Source organism: Myxine glutinosa, chromosome 5 (genome assembly GCF_964187855.1).
Source record: "Myxine glutinosa chromosome 5, kmMyxGlut1.1, whole genome shotgun sequence".
Taxonomy (NCBI): Eukaryota; Metazoa; Chordata; class Myxini; order Myxiniformes; family Myxinidae; genus Myxine; species Myxine glutinosa.
The window spans coordinates 174,899,154-174,919,561 of NC_136265.1; the positions used below are offsets into that span (position 1 = coordinate 174,899,154).

At 49.2% G+C, this 20,408-nt stretch overlaps 1 protein-coding gene across 3 annotated transcripts in view; it reads left to right on the top strand.

Moving 5' to 3' along the window:
* The first annotated feature begins 2,634 nt into the window (after window positions 1-2,634).
* LOC137426706 (vascular endothelial growth factor A) overlaps window positions 2,635-20,408 on the top strand; it is a 47,274-nt gene continuing 29,500 nt past the window's right edge. The window contains exons 1-4 of one of the 3 annotated variants that reach the window (XM_078779107.1): window positions 2,635-2,990; window positions 9,597-9,729; window positions 12,096-12,295; window positions 18,684-18,760. In XM_078779107.1, the coding sequence (XP_078635233.1) occupies window positions 2,922-2,990; window positions 9,597-9,729; window positions 12,096-12,295; window positions 18,684-18,760 (479 nt within the window). In that variant the 5' untranslated portion in view covers window positions 2,635-2,921. Of the gene's footprint in view, window positions 2,991-3,371; window positions 3,448-9,596; window positions 9,730-12,095; window positions 12,296-18,665; window positions 18,761-20,408 lie in introns of those variants that run through there. The other 2 variants (XM_068115497.2, XM_068115500.2) reach the window with 2 other exon arrangements.

The window sequence follows — 20,408 nt, forward strand, 5'->3', positions numbered from 1 at the left end:
ACCAAACCATTGCATGTAAATAGAGGGGGGGGATTGTCACCGTACTCGCAAGCCGTTCGCTTTGGACCAAACCATTTCATGTAAATAGAGGGGGGGGATATAATTTTAGATATAGATATAGTACGGGCAATGCCCTAGTATTTGAAATGTGAATTGTTGCTTAAGGGGGTAGAACGTTAAGGATAATAGGTAAGTAGCTACGGCTCGCTTCCCATAGCCCTCCTGATTTTTTTCATAGGCTAATTAAGTGTGAGTTGGTATGTGTTAAGACTGGAATGGTAGCGCCTGCAGTGAACCTTGCGGGGGCTACGGTTCCGGGGGTGGGGGGGCTGTGTTACGTTTGTGGGGGGCAGACAATGATTACTTTAGAGCCAGGTAGAGTGTATTGATTCGTGTGTGCTGACTGTCGTGAAGAAGAAACAACCTTGAAGTGTAATAAGTAGGAAATTTGTGTGGACCGTATGTCGTGGAAAACCTTGTATCTTCATCCCCATGAGAGGGGTGGGGTTTGTTAATTATCGAGGGATTATTGGTAAATTAATCCGCTGTATGTAATTGCCTCTGTAAACCTTTCCTGTGTTCCTTATGACACCGCACTATACATCATTTCTGTTTGAAAGAAAATCAAACGGAAGACCAGATACTGCATTGGAGGAACCCGAATAAGCAAAGATGGAGTCATCAGGAGAAACCCGAATAAGCAAAGATGGAGTCATCAGGAGGAACCCGAATAAGGAAAGATGGAGTCACCAGCAGGAACCCGAATAAGTAAAGATGGAGTCATGAGGAGGAACCTGAATAAGCAAAGATGGAGTCGTCAGGAGAAACCTGAATAAGCAAAGATGGAATTATCAGGAGGAACCCGAATAAGCAAAGAAGGAGTCATGAGGAAGAACCCAAATAAGCAAAGTTGGAGTCATCAGGAGGAACCCGAATAAGCAAATATGGAGTCATCAGGAGGAACCCAAATAAGCAAATATGGAGTTATCAGGAGGAACCAGAATAAGCAACGATGGAGTCATGGGGAGCAACCAGAATAAGCAAGATTTGGAGAGATGAGGAAGAACCTGAATAAGCAAAGATGGAGTCATCAGGAGGAGCCCGAATAAGCAGAGATGGAGTCTTTAGGAGGAACCCGAATAAGCAAAGATGGAGTCATCAGGAGGAGCCCGAATAAGCAATGATGGAGTCATGAGGAAGAACCAGAATATGTAAAGATGGAGTCATCAGGAGGAACCCGAATAAGCAAAGATGAGGTCATCAGGAGGAACCTGAATAAGCAAAGATAGAACAATCAAGAGGAACCCGAATGAGTAAAGATTGAGTTATCAGGAGGAATCCGAAAAAGCAAATATGGAGTCACCAGGAGGAACCCAAATAAGCAAAGATGGAGTTATCAGGAGGAACCAGAGTAAGCAACGATGGAGTCATGAGGAGGAACCAGAATAAGCAAGATTGGAGTCATGAGGAAGAACCTGAATGAGGAAAGATTGAGTCATCAGGAGGAACCCGAATAAGCAAAGATTGAGTCATCAGGAGGAACCCGAATAAGTAAAGATGGAGTCATCAGGAGTAACCCGAATAAGCAAAGATGAAGTAATCAGGAGGAACCCGAATAAGTAAAGATTGAGTTATCAGGAGGAATCCGAATAAGTAAAGATGGAGTTATCAGGAGGAACCCGAATAAGTAAAGATGGAGTCATCAGGAGGAACCCGAATAAGTAAAGATGGAGTCATCAGGAGGAACCCGAATAAGTAAGATAACCTGAATAGGATTCGGGTTACGTGGGTCTCCACGGTTCAGCTCTTTCATGGTCTCTGAATTCCATATAAATATCATGGCCTAATGGTTAGGGCGACGGGCTTGGGATCCTAAGGTCCTGAGTTTGAATCCCGTTCAGCAGTTGAATTAATACCAGGTAGGGTTGACCCAGCCTGTCATCCTTCCGAGGTCGGGGAAATGACTACCACGGTGCTGGGTCCTCTCTCAAGGAGGTTGGTGGCAGGATTTGCACTCCGGCTGCAGTAAAAACACCTCATTCTGTAGCACATACGTTGGTGTGTGCGGGATGGTGCTAACAGTGCTGAGGAGTCGTCCAAGGACGCAGTGACGTGCTGATCCAGCGTACGCTCCCACATGTATATGTACATATACATGTATATGTATATCCCACATGTATATCATCCCGCAGCCATTGGTGGTCTAACAATGGAATTCACTCTTACTACTCTCTCCTATACACCACGTTGTTAACGGTCCCAATAATTCCCACCTCGTGAGGATGACCATTGACCAGTGAAAGTCTTTGGCCCAAGTGGGATCGGCTGAGTTTGTTAAGGGTTCCAGTGATAGGTCGCCTACTCTTTGCGAAAGACCCCCAACAAATATCCCAATTTTTGTAACTGCGGCGGCCACGCTTCCCAGTCCGGGGGTCCTCATCAGGGAGGTTGACACGCGCAAGGGGCCACCAAATGAGAGCATACATGGATGGCGTGTATGGAAGAGCGAGAGATCCAGGAGGCGGTCCGGCTCGGGTCAGGCCCAATGCACGGCTAGGTGCTTCTGACGTGCCCGCGGCCGGACGCGCTCCGGGGGCTGAGCCAATAGCCCCGCCGTGCGCCACCAGGGACCTACGGGCGCTTTAAGGCCCGCGAGGCGCTCCGATCGACCCACAAGCAAAACGTGCGGCACGTTCGGCGGAGGAGAAGCTGCGACGAGGGTCGCCATCGAGGACAAAGGAATTGCGCGTGAGCCGCGACTCCCGCCCGCAGGGCGCCCTGTGCACGGCGTGACGACCCGAGCGGTGGATCATTTCCCGACATGCGAAGCTGCGCGAGGAAGCGGCTCTTTTTGCGGTAGTGGAGGCTGCTGGGTGCTGCGGGGAAGCCGGACGGCGCGGGAGGCTCGGCCGTTGGGCGCGATGCGCTGCCCCCACGCCGCGCTGTGCGCATTGAGCGCGATTCGCCTTCTGCTCGCCGCCGCCACCGAGGTAGGCGACCAACTTTTCGGGATTGGAGGGAAGAGCAGCATCGGGGGTCGCAGGGGGGACTGTCTTCCAAATGCTCAATTTCACATCGGCTCCAGCCTCCAGCTGCGCCCGTGATGATCCGGCTTTTCTGCGTCTTCCGAGCTCAGCGCTCGTCCTCTGTTTTAGCGCCAAACCGCAAAGTCAAATGGAAAGTCGAGCGAGTGATCGCAGCACGTGCTTTATTTTCCCACGCGCGCGGACCTGGCATCGCCTGTCGTGGTGTTCCTTGTGACGCTTGTGCTGCGCCCGGGGGTCACCTCGATGTCGGTGTGCTTTGCGTGGGGTGGTGAGGGTCGCGAGGGGTACGAGTAGAGGGCCTGGGGAGCGAGTCGCCGGATGCCGCTGCGGTCTGCAGGCGGCGCCGCGTGTCTGAGCTCAGGCACCCCACCTCGTCGCCTCGTTCTCCTCCACTGCCATGGTAACGGCGAACGCCGTTCGCTGCGAGGAAAGTTAAAACGCGCGGGTTTTTCTTGTAACTCCATGTTAAACACATGTCGAGCTCCGGGAATGCGCGTGCGTGTGACGTTCGTCCACCAAACTACCTTTTAGAGTGTTTCCTTGCACGCGTATCTGCACTTTCGTGTCAAATCTTCGACGTCACACTTTAAAAGTGACGCAATTTTTGAAGTGTCATAACCTTTGAGACAATTGCACTGTTTCTTTCGGACGCAAAAATCGCTATCAAAATGCTTTACCTGTATGTACGTGACGTGTGTAGGAGTATATCGGCAGGTAACATGGAGCTGTCGAGCCTGGGTTCGATTCCCGTATGGCTAAACCAACTGTCAGGTATTGGTGTTTCACAGGGAGGGCGTGGCATCAGGAGGTGTGTCGTCCCTCGGATGGAGGTTAACCCGGGTATCCCCAATTCCCACTCTCGCCTGTCAGCATTATAGTTGATGGACGTTCATCTCATGGTGCATTCCTGAAGGAGTATGCGAGTAATCGCCGGCAACCTCTCTGCTTCCCCAGCATCCTGCCCCTCTCTGCTTCCCCCAGCATCCTGCCCCTCTCTGCTTCCCCCAGCGTCCTGCCCCTCTCTGCTTCCCCAGCATCCTGCCCCTCTCTGCTTCCCCAGCATCCTTCCCCTCTCTGCTTCCCCAGCATCTTGCCCCTCTCTGCTTCCCCAGCATCCTGCTCCTCTCTGCTTCCCCAGCATCCTGCTCCTCTCTGCTTCCCCAGCATCCTGCCCCTCTATCCTTCCCCAGCGTCCTGCCCCTCTATGCTTCCCAGCGTCCTGCCCCTCTATGCTTCCCCAGCGTCCTGCCCCTCTATCCTTCCCCAGCGTCCTGCCCCTCTATGCTTCCCAGCGTCCTGCCCCTCTATGCTTCCCCAGCGTCCTGCCCCTCTATGCTTCCCCAGCGTCCTGCCCCTCTATGCTTCCCCAGCGTCCTGCCCCTATATGCTTCCCCAGCGTCCTGCCCCTCTATGCTTCCCCAGCGTCCTGCCCCTCTATGCTTCCCCAGCGTCCTGCTCCTCTATGCTTCCCCAGCGCCCTGCCCCTCTATGCTTCCCCAGCGTCCTGCCCCTCTATGCTTCCCCAGCGTCCTGCCCCTCTCTGCTTCCCCAGCGTCCTGCCCCTCTATTCTTCCCCAGCGTCCTGCTCCTCTATGCTTCCCCAGCGTCCTGCTCCTCTCTGCTTCCACAGCGTCCTTCCCCTCTATGCTTCCCCAGCGTCCTGCCCCTATATGCTTCCCCAGCGTCCTGCCCCTCTATGCTTCCCCAGCGTCCTGCTCCTCTATGCTTCCCCAGCGCCCTGCCCCTCTATGCTTCCCCAGCGTCCTGCCCCTCTCTGCTTCCCCAGCGTCCTGCCCCTCTATTCTTCCCCAGCGTCCTGCTCCTCTATGCTTCCCCAGCGTCCTGCTCCTCTCTGCTTCCACAGCATCCTGCCCCTCTCTGCTCCCCCAGCGTCCTGCCCCTCTATGCTTCCCCCAGCGTCCTGCCCCTCTATGCTTCCCAGCGTCCTGCCCCTCTATGCTTCCCCAGCGTCCTGCCCCTCTATGCTTCCCCAGCGTCCTGCCCCTCTCTGCCTCCCCAGCATCCTGCCCCCTCTATCATTCCCCAGCGTCCTGCTCCTCTATCCTTCCCCAGCATCCTGCTCCGCTATGCTTCCCCAGCGTCCTGCTTCTCTCTGCTTCCACAGCATCCTGCCCCTCTATGCTTCCCCAGCGTCCTGCCCCTTTATGCTTCCAAGCGTCCTGCTCCTCTATGTTTCCACAGCGTCCTGCCCCTCCATGCTTCCCCAGCATCCTGCCCCCTCTATCATTCCCCAGCGGCCTGCTCCTCTCTGCCTCCCCGGCGTCCTGCCCCTCTATGCTTCCCCAGTGTCCTACCCCGTCTCTGGTGCCCCAGTGTCCCACCCCGTCTCTGGTTCCCCAGTGTCCCACCCCGTCTCTGGTTCCCCAGTGTCCCACCCCGTCTCTGGTACCCCAGTGTCCCACCCGGTCTCTGGTTCCCCAGTGTCCCACCCCGTCTCTGGTTCCCCAGTGTCCCACCCCGTCTCTGGTTCCCCAGTGTCCCACCTCCTCTCTGTTTCCCCAGTGTCCCGCCTCCTTTCTGTTTCCCCAGTGTCCCACCCCGTCTCTGGTTCCCCAGTGTCCCACCCCATCTCTGGTTCCCCAGTGTCCCACCCGGTCTCTGGTTCCCCAGTGTCCCACCCTGTCTCTGGTTCCCCAGTGTTCCACCCTGTCTCTGGTTCCCCAGGGTCCCACCCCGTCTCTGGTTCCCCAGTGTCCCACCCCGTCTCTGGTTCCCCAGTGTCCCACCTCCTCTCTGGTTCCCCAGTGTCCCACCTCCTCTCTGGTTCCCCAGTGTCCCACCTCCTCTCTGTTTCCCCAGTGTCCCACCTCCTCTCTGTTTCCCCAGTGTCCCACCTCCTCTCTGGTTCCCCAGTGTCCCACCTCCTCTCTGTTTCCCCAGTATCCCACCTCCTCTCTGTTTCCCCAGTGTCCCACCTCCTCTCTGTTTCCCCAGTGTCCCACCTCCTCTCTGTTTCCCCAGTGTCCCACCTCCTCTCTGTTTCCCCAGTGTCCCACCTCCTCTCTGTTTCCCCAGTGTCCCACCTCCTCTCTGTTTCCCCAGTGTCCCACCTCCTCTCTGTTTCCCCAGTGTCCCACCTCCTCTCTGTTTCCCCAGTGTTCCACCTCCTCTCTTTTGCCCCAGTGTCCCACCTCCTCTCTGTTTCCCCAGTGTCCCACCTCCTCTCTGTTTCCCCAGTGTCCCACCTCCTCTCTGTTTCCCCAGTGTCCCACCTCCTCTCTGTTTCCCCAGTGTCCCACCTCCTCTCTGTTTCCCCAGTATCCCACCTCTCTCTGCTTCCCCATTGTCCTGCCCCTCCATGTTCACTCCATGCCCCATTCCGCATCCTCTCGCCTCCCCCTCCCCATGCTCCCCATATCCTCCTTTCTTTCCCTCTCCCTGCCAAAAATGCCTCATCCCCATCCCCAAGTCAATGGACCTCCAACATCTGAGGTCTTTGTTCCATATTTGACAGACCTCACAATCCAAGCTGCCACTGGTAAACCTGATATTCCTGTATCTGCCGAACAAAATGCTTCCTCCCACAGGATGACCCCGATTCCTCTGTCTCTTTTCCGGTTCTGGTTCAACAGGTCTGCACCCTGTTCAAGTGGCGCAGTTGTAGTTTATGTCGAGAACTCCATTTCCCACTGTCCATGTACTCCCCTTCCCCCTCTTAACCCCCATGAGTACATTTGACTGCGTGTGTGCTGTGCCGTCCTCCTAACAGGGACGACTCTATTCACATCTCATTCTCTACCAATATGGACCATCTTATAACCACCAATCCCAACTCTCCCTTCCTCATATGTGGTGATTTCAACTGTCCCCATGCAAGTTCTTCAACCAGCCTTGGCATTGCAGCAAAGGATTTCTGTGGCTCTATGGGCCTGACCCAATCAGTGAACTTACTGACCCGTATTTCTCCCAATGGCATGTCCCTTCTCTTCTGGACTTGGTAATTTTTCTACTAATGTCCCCAGTTCCTCTTGTGCTCTAATAGGTTCATCCGATCATGTGCTTGTGAGAGTCAACATCTCTCTGGCTATTGGCAGAGAGCTGCCGCAACTCCATAGAGTTTGGCAGTTCACTCAAGTGATTGATTGTCAGAGAGCAAGGGGCTGCAAGCTGCCCTCTCATGTCAAGACTGGTCCTTCATTCCCACCTCTCCTGATATCAATACTGCCTGGGAATCCTTCCACCCAAGATTGCTTTCCCTTATGTACAGATTTGTACTATCTCATCTGAAGATATCATGCCTATCTTCTTGCCCCAGGTACACTGGATCCTGTGATGAGACAGTTGCCTTCAAGCAACTTACCTTCTCTTCCTGGAAGGCAAATCCTCAGATCATTCCATAAATCCTGGAACAAGTGTGTATATACCCTCAAGAAAGCCAGAAAACAACATCTGGCCGATCTCAAGGCTGAACTCTCATACCTATCTCCCTCAAAGACCTGGTGGCACCTTGTAAAGTCGGTCTCTGGTGTGCGCTCCCCTGCCATCCCTTCCGTCAACTCAAATGGCACCACAGCTGACTCCTCTCGTGAGAAGGCCAAATGTCTCAATTCTGTGTTTGCTTCCAAATATTGTTTCCCCAACCCCTCACTCTTGGTACCACCCTACCCTCTCATACCCCAACTACTCATGGATACTGTGTCTTTCCCACTTGAGAATGTGGAGAGGTTTTTGGCAAACGTCGACTCCAATTCTGCAACTTGCTCTGCGACCGATGTGTTCTTAAAACCTGCTCTTCTGCTCTTGCTCATCTTCTTTCTGCTCTGTTCGCCCAATCATTCTCTGTGGGTCAGTTTCCATCTGCCTGGAAGTTATTTTGAGCATTTGATACAGTCTGGCATCTCGCCTCTTAAAACCTGCTCTGCTGCTCTTGCTCATCCTCTTTCTGCTCTTGCTCGTCCTCTTTCTGCTCTGTTCGCCCAATCATTCTCTGTGGGTCAGTTTCCATCTGCCTGGAAGTCATTTTGAGCATTTGATACAGTCTGGCATCTCGCCTTGATATCCAAACTCTGTTTATGGCATCCAAGGCCAACTCCACACATGGGTCACTGACCTCCTCCACTCCCGTGTTCAGTGTGTAGCTCTTAACGAGATCTTCTCATCTCCTCTCCCTGTCAAGGCTGGAGTTCCTCAAGGCAGTGTCTGGGGTCCAGTCTTGCACCTGATCTTCATCAATGACCTTTCTGATTCCTTGGAAAATCCTGCTTATCTCTTTGCTGATGATTCCACCCTGTGCAATATGATCTCTCGTCTTTTAGACAGGCAGGCAGCAGACTCTTCCCTCTGCAGTCTGGCAAACCCTTGCATCTACTTCCTAAACAAACCATTTGAAGAGGCTAAGTCACGCAAATGTTTGGGCCTCACTGAAACACATGATCTATCCTTTGGCATATTTTCAAGATGGCCTCCAATGCCGGCCTCCGACTGCACATCCTTTACCGTGCAAGGTCTTTCTTTGTCCAATCTGAACTTTTCACAACCTACAAGACCTTCATTTGTAGCTCGATTGAGTACTGCTCTCCCTTTTGGGTTGGTTCCCCTGCCTCACACCTCGCCCTTATTGATGGCTTAAAAAGCGAGGCTCTCAAAATCATTGAGATCGTCCGCGACGAAGCTGAGTGTCTCGGCCTGTGACTCGTACATCGTAGACAGACAGGTTGGTGGCCTCCGTATTCTACCGCCTCCTTTTTGGTCTTGCACCCTCTGTCCTCTCTTCGCCCTCCCATGTTTCTGCAGGGCACACATGGTCTGCTAGTAACCCTCTTCTTCCCAAAATTTAAACTCCCAAAATCTAGGCTCACTGCTCACTTCCACTAACTTATTCCTCTTTTCTCTCACCTGTGGAAACAACTTCCTCAGTCTGTCTCGTCCCATTCTTCTCCTTTCCCTAAGCTCTTTTTGTTTGTTAGTTGTCGATTGGTTTGTTCCTTTTCTGTTTCATCCCTTCTTTCCACTTCCTCTTCTTGCTGTTTCATTCATCAGCTTGCATGCAGCTTGTTCACCTCCATGTGTTCTCCAAACCCCCTTCCATACACCTCACTCTCAGAAATAGCCAACGCACTATCAACTCGACTCTGCTGTTGGTGTTCCCCCCTTTCCATTTTGTTTCATTCCATTCTGCTGTAGCTCTTCCACGAGCCTCGACCATGTAGACAAAAAAGAAAAACATGGAATAAATTACAAATTCCTGGCCAAATTACCTTCAGTCGAACATCACACCTGGCCGGCCGGTTCGTGAAAGGCTCGGGCGAAAAACCTTCCCCACCGATTCTTCAAGAAGGTTGACATAATTATGCTCGAAATATACGAGTCTGAACCAAAATCGTATAGGTCTCATTAAATAATGGATGAAATTAACAAGACGTTGGTTCAGGTTTGTTAACCGTCGTGGGAAGGAAGGGGATGCTGACGTTTCGGGCAATAACCCCCTTCTCTTTTCAACCGGCCGTCATCCTATTTGTCTGTGTTCCACTTGTCTCTCGGTGCTTGAGCTTGTTCCGCCGCTCTCTGTGCTCATCGTGCAAACGGCAGGTGGGAAGCAGCACGGAAGGAACGCCACGCCTAGGGGAGAGAACGCCACGCCCAGGGGAGAGAACGCCACGCCCAGGGGAGAGAACGCCACGCCCAGGGGAGGGAACGCCACGCCCTGGAAGCGGCCACACAGGTGAGCGCGTGAAGCACATAGACTCATGAACAGCAGGACATACAATAGTGGGAAAACGAGTTCCATTTTTGCAGGTGACATGATTTTCGTACGATTCTCACAGGTGTGCTTTAACATTTCGAAAGTTAACAAATTGCAACTGTGGATGAAGTTGAGTTTTCGATATAAATAAGTTGGTGAAAGATCTATTATTATGGGAGAAGGTGAACGTAAGGTGGAGGTGACCCCTCCATCCGTAGGTAATTATTATTGACCACCATCGAAAGGTTGTTGTTGTTGTTTGTGCATTCATTGGTCTCTGACATCGCTGTGGTTGCACTTGGAGGAAGCGGATGGCACCGCCCGCTCGCACCCTTTTGTTCACCCTATAAATACACAATTAGCTCACCCTTTTGGGTTTATATGTACGTGTGGGTGAGGGGGGTCGACCTCCTCCCGTGCGATTGCGACTGAAGGTCTTTGACGGTTGTTTGGAGTACTGTCGGCTCAGCAGGTGCTGTCCTAATTCATTCTTTTGATCATTCATGTCCGGTTCTGTGACCACGTGGAGCAAGTCACGGATGAAGTACAAACTATAATCGAGGCGACGTTGAAGGTTTCCCGATGGGACGTAATGGGACCTCTTGCGGGGGTTACAGACCAAGGACGGCCGCCACCTTTGATTTTTATTATTATTATTATTATTATTATTATTATTATTATTATTGATGAGATGAAAATTCCGAGTTCAATCGCTTAACCGAGTTATCGTCCCATTCCCACCCACAACTTGTCTTACGGGTTCTTGCTATAATTGGCGAACACTCAATATTAGGGTGAATCGTTCACATTGCGATACAACAGGGAAATTTGGCATTTATCATCTGATATAGATACTCTTTACATTCACTCGATTAGCCAAGTAGAAAATACTGCTCCGGTTCTCCCAGATTTGAAGGGTGCCTTCTCCCAACTGCTGTTTTCAGATCTCCCCACAGGTGTTCAATGGGATTTAGATCTGGACACATTGCTGGCCTCCTCAGAACAGTCCAGCGTTTTCTCTTGAACCATTCCTGGGCGCTTTTTGAAGTGTGTTTGGGGTCATTGTCCTGCTGCAAGACCCATGATATTTGATGGAGATCCAGCTTTCTGACACTGGGTTGAACATTGCGCTCCAAAATGCCTTGGTAATCTCCTGATTTCATGATGCCATGCACACAATCAAGGCACACAGAACCAGAGGCAGCACAGCAACCCAAAAACATCACTGAACCTCCTCCATGTTGACTGTAGGGAAGGTGTTCTTTTCTTTGAAGGCTTCATTTTGTTTTCTGTAAACATAGAGATGATGTGCTTCACCAAAAAGCGTGAAGTTGGTCTCATCTGTCCACAGGACATTCTCCCAGAAGGAGTTTGGCTTGTTCAGGTGTGTTTTGGCAAACTTCAGTCAGGCTTTCTTATGTCTCCCTCTCAGCAGTGGGGTCCTCCTGGGTCTCCTACCATAGAACCCCCTTTCATTGAGTCGGCGATGGATGGTGCGGGTTGAAACTGTCGTACCTTGTGTCTGAAGGTCAGCTTGAATCTTTTTGGCAGTTGATCGAGGTGGTTTCTCCACAATTCGAACAATCCTTCGCTGCAATCTTCGATCAAGTTTTCTCTTGTAGCCACGTCCAGGGAGGTTGGCTAGTGCCATGGGCCTGAAACTTCCTGATAACATTGCGTATGGTGTACACAGGAACATCAAGGTCTCTGGAGATGGACTTGTAGCCTTGAGATTGTCCATGCTTGGCGACAATCTTGTGTCTGACCTCCTCAGACAATTCTCTGGTTTTCTTTATTTTTTCCATTCTCATTGTGGTACACACAGTGACACAAAACTGCAGAATGAGTCCTCTTCTCTATTCAAACTGGTTGAATGAGTGATTTTTATATTGAAGGCACCTGCAACTCACCATAGGTGAGTTCATTTCCAAAGTAAAGGAGAATCACCTGCTTGATATCTAATTATTTCTCGCAACTTCTAAAAGGTGCCAATAATATTGTCCGGGCCATTTTAGGATTTCTGTGTGGAATAAGCTAAGATTTAGTATTTTTTTCAGCTTTTTTGTTTTGTTCCACTGAAAACCAAAGAAATACAAATGTGGATACCATTTTTTTTTCCAAACATTTTCTGTAAGAAATGGTGCATTATTTGAAAAAAGTGCAAGGGTGCCAATATTTTTGGCCACGACTGTATACTGACTATTTAATACAGCAATTACAATGCTTAAGTTCATAGGTCCCTACGAGGTAGTCAACGAGAACATGACACTGACAAAGCGCTGACAAAAAAGACCCAATTTGGAACTTGAGCAAATGTCTTCACGTTGACCAATATTCTCTTGCAGCCATACCATTTCAAGAAGTCTGGAAACGAAGCTACTGTCGCACCCTCGAGGTGCTGGTGCGGGTGTCACGTGAGGTGCCGAATGCTGCAAGAAAGGTCACCTTCCGACCATCTTGTGTTCCTCTCCTACGCTGCGCCGGTTGCTGCAATGACCAGACCTACGAGTGTGTTCCTACGTCATTCTTCAATACCACCATGCAGGTACTCATTGGTCACCCTAAAGCGTTTACAATGCACTAGGCAGGTCATACATATGAAGTATTCAGAAATTGAGAGGTTTTGGCCAATCCTCAGCACCTGTATGTTCCATACATTCCCTTTTCATTCCCCCCTCCTCCCGAACTTACCCTCACCCTCCTTTCTCTCCCATCCTCCCTTCTGTACTCCATTTTCAACCATATCCTACCCTTCTCCGATGCCAGAAATGGGTGATGCATCACAAAGCACGCTGTCATTAATTATACATTAATATGGCTGTCATGTCACTTAACCAACTGGTCCACCAAGTTTTGTCATAATTAATCGGTGCACAACTTTTTGAGATATAGTGCTCTATCTCTCAATGGTGAAGAATCACTTTTAAAAATTCTAGTATCTGGATCTGGATCTTCACCAACATCGAATCAATTAGTCGTTGGCACCCACCCAACCTGCCCACCAAGGTTCGCCTGAATCCGTCCATAACTTGTGGAGATATCCTGCACACAGACAGACAGACAGACAAAACATAAATCTCAGATAAAGATCCTGGGTAGAGATGGGGGGTGACATCAGACGGTGGTGCACCACTTGATTGAAGCTCTGTAGGGAAGAGTGCAATTTAACTATCTTTAGAATGTAGGTCCACTTATGGGATAAAAGAGGAACAAAGGAGTGGAGGTTCAGAATCGGCCTGGATTTTAGGAGTTTAACCAGGACGGAGTTACTCGAAGAACGCGGGCACTCTCGACGAGCTGGGGAGGGTCGGAGAACTGAGAGAGGTAGAACAACAAATCAGACCATTGACCTGTGTGACACATTAGAGTAACAAGCCTTCTGCTACGGCCTCATCTTGGGAGATTCCAATAATGTCGAAAGTTTTAAATTCCACAGAATCCAGAGAGAGACAGATGTGATCCCGGAGTGCCGGCCAATCGGGGAGAGCCGTTCTCCATTGAGATAAAGCCAAAGGCCTTGCAGGATGTGAGTTCTGAATGTTTCAAGCAATGACTTGGAACAACAAAGGACGTCCATTCTACGGTTGGATTTGGAGGTTAGCTTTGCTATATGGTCGGCCCCAGGAGAGGACCATAATTGATAGGATTGGGAATTAAGCTTACTGGTTGATGGGATCTGTTTTTGCACCCATTTTTGTGCATGTCTGAGGTTTGCTGACTTCATATGGGAGGCAGCCAATGAGGAGGGGATTGAGAGTAAGCAACGTGGCATCATGACTTTGAGGAACGAGTCTGATTTGAGATTTCAGCATTGCCAGTTGCAAAATAATGTTTTCTGCCTTTCATACTTGATGCACTTCTTGCGTACCGTTACCTTAGAGTAACCTGAGGTTGCCCTTAGTGTGGATAACCTTCCATGTGAAGAAAACAAGTTGCTTAAATGCAACTGCCTCACCATGGGATTCAGTGTACTAGAGGATGGATATGATAGCTGAAGTTGTGATAAACTGGAGAGAGATTGGGAGGGACGGGGAGGGACGGGGAGGGACTGGGACGGACTGGGACGGAGACAGAGAGAGAGAGAGAGAGAGAATCGGCTTTTGTGGAAGTATTCCCAAGAGGAATCAATATCAGATGCTGTGGAAATGTTAGCCCAATCCTTTTTTGAGACATCAGATTATCGTCCCTGCCAGTTGGCCTGTGCAAACAACCATATTCTGTTTGCACTGTTCTTAAGTTTACCCGCGTACACTAAATACCCAGAGACTTATGGGCTTTAACAATAACGTGCTGAGGGCAGAGGAGGGACGGGATTGGTTGGATGGAAAGTTGGTCATTGCCAGGCCAACAGGGGAGGAGGTACCAGCTGCAAACATCTGGGTGGGGAGTTTTTCAGCTTAGGCCAGAGCCACAGAATCGCAGAAGGCCTTTGCTGCAATTCCATGACTAGTTGTTGCAGAGCGAACACCCTGCCAACTGGCATGGTTACAGTTGAAGCCGCCGCCGCCGATGAGGAGATGTACAGATGAGGAAAATCTAGTTGGGATGGATGCTTACCGGTTGATCCATGTTAGCAGAAGTTGATTGTATATTGAGTCATCGTTGGGAGAACAGTTCACCACACATACAAATATTAGGTGGGCGTGGAGAGGTATACATAGCTAAAGGTATTCCAGTTGCCTCGGAGGTTTTTAGTGGGGACAGTGGATTGTGGACAATGGATTCATTTTTCATAGATGGAACCTATGAAAGAGCGAACATTAATCACACAAAAAGTCAAACCGTCACATAAAACATATAATGAAGGGAGCGGTAGACAAGATGGGGAGAGAGGGGGAAGGACACAAACACAACATTTGAGAGCAGAGACATCGAGAGATCTGTGGGAGGGAGAGGGCTTGGGGGGAGGTGGGAGAGGTATAAAGCACAAGGACACTGCTAGAACTTCCAGGAAAGAAGTTGGTATTTCAAAAAAGTGGATCTGGGGTGAATTAGCGGGGGTAGAAAAGATCAAGGTTTTGGATGGGGGAAGATAAGAGATGGTGGTGAACAGCTGTTTTAAAGACCTGGAGGGAGGAGTGGGATTGAAGGGAGTGGGGGAGTTTGTTCCAGAGGCGGGAGAAAAGAGGAATGAAAGTGAGCAGAGTGTCTTGATTTTGGCAGTTTAACCATAAGAGGGTTGCTGACAGATCTTGTGCGACCTGTAGGAATATATGGGAGACAGAGCACAGAGAGAGCTGGGGGAGCAAGGCCGGAGAGGAGTCAGTAGAAGACAGAAAAACCACCCACCTGCCTGCGGTGAGTGAGTGAAAGGCCCTTGGAGTTAGCTTCATCACGGGAGATTCCAATGATTCTTCATCACGGGAAAGCTTTGGTTTCAACAGCGTGAAGCCGAGCTAGGTGCGAGGCAGGAGCACCGGCCCATAGGGGAGAACAGTATTCCATTGAGCTGCGGATGAAAGCCTTGTATGTGGTGAGGAGCTCAGGTGTGCCAAGGAAGGACTTCGCACGATGGAGGATGCCCAGTCGGCGACTGGCTTTGGAGGTCAGTTTGGAAATGTGGTTTTCTCAGGAAAGATCATGGCAGATAGTGAGACCCAAAAGCTTGAGCGACAGAACTTCTTGGAGAGGATTGTGGAGTTATGATTAGGGAGTATGGTGGGGTGGAAGAGAGGTTTAGGGGGCGTCAGGGCTTGTGGGGGATGGAGATGGTGTGAGATACTGAAACGAACGGTGTAATGGCCATGAGCTGGCACTTGCCTCAGCCCAGTTGTCTCTGTCTGGATATCAAGTTCTACCAAACAAAGACTGGTATCATGACCACAGTGAAGGGCTGGGATATTGAAAGAACACAGGAAAACAGCACGACAGCATCGCACCGCAACAGATGTTTTCCTTTGTTCATGGGGCACGAGGCCTGGCTTTGCGAGCCAAACAGAAAGGGTCGTTATTTGCACGTACACATGCACAGTTATGGTTTACACACATGGTTGGCTTTGGTTTTACTTTGGCACGTTTATTTTGTTTTGCATGCTTGTGGGACCATCATTTGCTGTGTATTTTATGCACCCATGTTATTTTTATGTGTGTGTTACATATTGTGCACATGTTGTACTGTATATACACATGTTATGCGTGACATGTTGTACAGTGGTATGTTTGCACACGCGTCTTGTGCGTGACATATTGCACATATTTTGTGCGTGCGCGCGTGCACACAGACACACACACACAGACACACACACAGACACACACACAGACACACACACACACACACAGACAAACACACACAGACACACACACACACACAGACACACACACACAAACACACACACAGACACAGACACAGACACACACACACACACACACACAGACACACACACAGACACACACACAGACACACAGACACACACAGACACACAAACAGACACACACACAGACACACACAGACACGCACACAGACACACACAGACACACACACACACCCACAGACACACACACACAGACACAGACACAGACACAGACACACACACAGACACACAAATAGACACACACAGAGACACAGACACACACAGACACACACAGACACACACACAGACACACACACAGACACACACAGACACACACAGACACACACACACGCACACACACACAGACACACACACACAGACACACACACAGACACACACAGAGACAAACACACACACACACACACATACACACACAAAGACACACACAGACACACACAGACACACACACAGACACACACACAGACACACACAGACACACACACAGACACACACACACACACAGACACACACACACAGACACACACACACAGACACACACACACAGACACACACACAGACACACACACAGACACACAGACACACACACAGACACACACAAACACACACAGACAAACACACACAGACACACACACACAGACACACACACAGACACACACACAGACACAGGCACACACACAGATGCACACACACACACACACAGACACACACACAGACACACACACACAGACACACACACACACAGAGACACTCACAGACACACACACAGACACACACACAGACACACACACAGACACACACAGACACACACAGACACACACATACACACACTCAAAGGCACACAGACACACACACACAGACACCCACACACACACACACACACACACACACACACACAGACACACACAGAGACACACACACAGACACACACACAGACACACACACACACACACACACACACTCACAGGCACACACACACACACACACACACACATAGACACACACACAGACACACACACACACACACAGACACACACACACACACAGACACACACACACACACACACACACACATATAGACACACACAGACACACACACACACACAGACACACACACACACACACACAGACACACACATAGACACATGCTTGCATCCTCATTCTGAAATATCCAATCCTTATCTGGAAAATGTTTTTCTGGTATCACTTGGTCTTGCAATGGAATGAGAGGACATAAACCGTATACCAGCTAGCTGGACTTTACTTATGGGAAATGGGATTTCGTTGTACTGAATATTTCTCTTCCATTAGTTTGGATTCTAATCCATATGTGTCAGAGTTGCAGACATGCCAATTGGCGGATTTCAGCTTCTTTGGTCTTAAAATTGATTGATCTGGATAGTTTAATGATGCAACTCCTTTCCCCTAGCTGTTGTTATCATGACATCACCCAGATCTTTATAGGGTTGGCTTAACATGAATGGTCATTTTAACAATGACAATTCATGTGAAGCCAACCCTATAAACATTTTGTAACCCCATTCTGAGTAATATGTAATCTCTTAATATTTTATCGTTTTATTCTGAAAATGCGCACATGTTGATGTACTTTAATGTTTTCTGTTTTTTCCTTCTCATCCCAGTGGCATCTCTGCCAGTGTTGGTGTTCACATGACCAGTGTCGGAGATTTTAAGTTGTTCGAATGCAGGGGCGATCCACCTTTATCGCTTGGCCACCTTTCTCCAGCAAACATTCTAGAATGACACTCAGTTGAGCGCACACCTCCGCCAGGCTGAACAGTTTAGGTTTTTAGTATCCCACCGATAGGCCGGATCAGGATTCGGACCTGAAGCAAAATTGAATTGGCTTGTCCATGTCGCCGAACCAAATCATCCACCAAGTTTTGTCCGAATCCCTCCACAACGTTTTGAAATATTGTGCTATATATCGTTTTTGGCCCATCTCTCAATGGTGAAGAATCACTTTCCATTTTCTGGTATCCCGATCCGGATCTCCACCAACATCTAAATGTTTGCACCACCTTGTCACATACCCAACCTCTCCGCCAAATTCCGTACGGATCCGACCGCAACCTTTTGAGATATCTTGTTCACAGACAAACAGAGAGGGGGTGAAAACATAACCTCCATCCACCTTCATCGGCAGAGGTAATAATAAGTTGCATGAAGCTTCGCTTCTGTCCTCGTACAAAAAGTTTCAGGGTCTCGTCATCCAACGATGAATGACCATTTTATGAAGTACTTTGTCTCATTGTTTTTCATTGTTATACCTCTCTCTACTCTCCATCTATTCTGGGTTTTTTAACTTATTATTTCGCTTTTGCTACTTGTTTACTTCCCCTATATTTATTCCAATTGCTGCTTCTGAGAAGCACATAACCAGCTGATCTAGGCAAATAAAAAGGCCAAACTTGTAACAATCGAATTACTTTGGAGCAAAGGATGGGCTGTCATTGAACTTGGTGCTGAAAGAAGAGGTATCGAGATATTACATCTGCTTTGTCGTCGTTTTTGTGACCGAGCTTTCGTTGAACACGAGACAAAGAGCTCGGCACGTTAGCTTGACGTTTGCGCACATTTGTGCAGGTGTCCATCCTCCCACAGGTGATGCGGATCAGGCCCTTGCACGAGCATCACCTTCAGGAAATGACGTTTGTACAACATGGGATGTGCGAGTGCAGGTGAGGAAACACGTTACCTTGAAATCGACCGGTTACGGTTCTCGACGATAGATTATTTAAATAAACGTCGCCCTTTTGGCCTATGATTGCTGGTATTTGAGTTTTCCATCTGCCGTACACTTCCTGGTTTTTGTCCCCCGTCGCACCGCGGAGCGAAAGGGGGATTATGGTTTTCCCCTCCGTCCGTGTGTCCGTCCGTCCGTCCATGCGTGCGTGCGGGCGTGCGTACGTGCGTGTGCGTGCGTAAGCGAAGGACCGCATTCGAATTTGGTGTGTGGGTGCAACCCACGTCAAAATCCAAGATGGCCGCCGCCATGTATGTCTGATGCCATGTATGTCTGAATGTTGTGAGCGGAATATCTTGAAAAATAAGCGAAGTACCAACTTCTAATCTGGTGTGTGGGTGTATCTAGGCATAAGGAAGAACGCTATTGAAAATGCCACGTCAAAATCCAAGATGGCCGCCTCCATGTATGTCTGAACCTTGTGAGCGAAATATCATATCATAGCATGTTTTCTGCGTCTTTCACTTTGTCAACTCACATCACTTCCCCGACGGGGGACCTAGGCGTAACGCTTGTCTACGAGAATTCTTGCCACACAATAATTATTATTGTTCAAAAACAAAACAAAATAAACCTGTAAGTCCCTTGGTCGGCCATCCCCACTGTGCAATGCAAGGTTTTATTTTGAGTCGGATTGTGCTTCCATGTGTGATTCGAGGGAATGCAGAAGGGATGGCGAAAGAAGGAAAACAAAATTCTGCAATGTATGAGCAACGCCTGTTATCGACAATCTTACAAAAGAAGTTACCGCCACTGGACACATTTCTGGCCATCTTCACGCATTTTTCATGTCTGTACAGCCCGTTTGCAGCTTAGACATTGCATCATGGCCTGTTCATAGCAAACTATGGTTTAGAAGGAAAAAACAAAAATTGAAAACACTTGCTGGGTTTTGTGTTCTATTTATTTATTTATTAAATAACCAGGCTGAACAAAAACAAATACAGCTGGTTTTATTGAAATTTAGCAATAACGCATTTGAGGTTGAAATCCTGATATATCCTCCGTATGGTAGCCTATAGTAGGTATTTATTACATACATAGATTTTCCAGAAATTTTGAACCGGTTCAAAACCTCCTTCCCCTTTCGTACATAAAATGGACGGTCCCTTGTCGGGCTCTCCGCATTCCAAATGTACGTTGTATATCTACATGTGCAAGAATGTCAATTAGCGTCGGCGAAGTTTGTAAATGCCACAAGTTATCCCAATTATTTAGGTACTCGACTGCGAGGCGCCATCGTGCGCCAGTACTTTCTGCCGTTCCCTCAATGCAACGGGCAGCTACAGCATAGCGTGTCAAAGATCACGAGAGTGTAAACAAGAAGATAAGATATATGTGGACTGGTTTACTGCCAAAGGAATGCGAGGCCGGGATGCTTCAAGAGGCGCGGACAGGCCAGAGAATCCCAGCACAGCAAGCAGTCGGAAAGTGGTGGGAGGGCTCGTTGGGAGAGCCCTGAGAGCACATGGTGAAGTCTATCACCAAACTGAGAATTTTTGACCTTGTTTTTTTTTTTTTTAAGTTTTACTTCAGAAAAATGGTGGACCTTGCAGCAGCTTTTATTGTCTACAAATATTCTA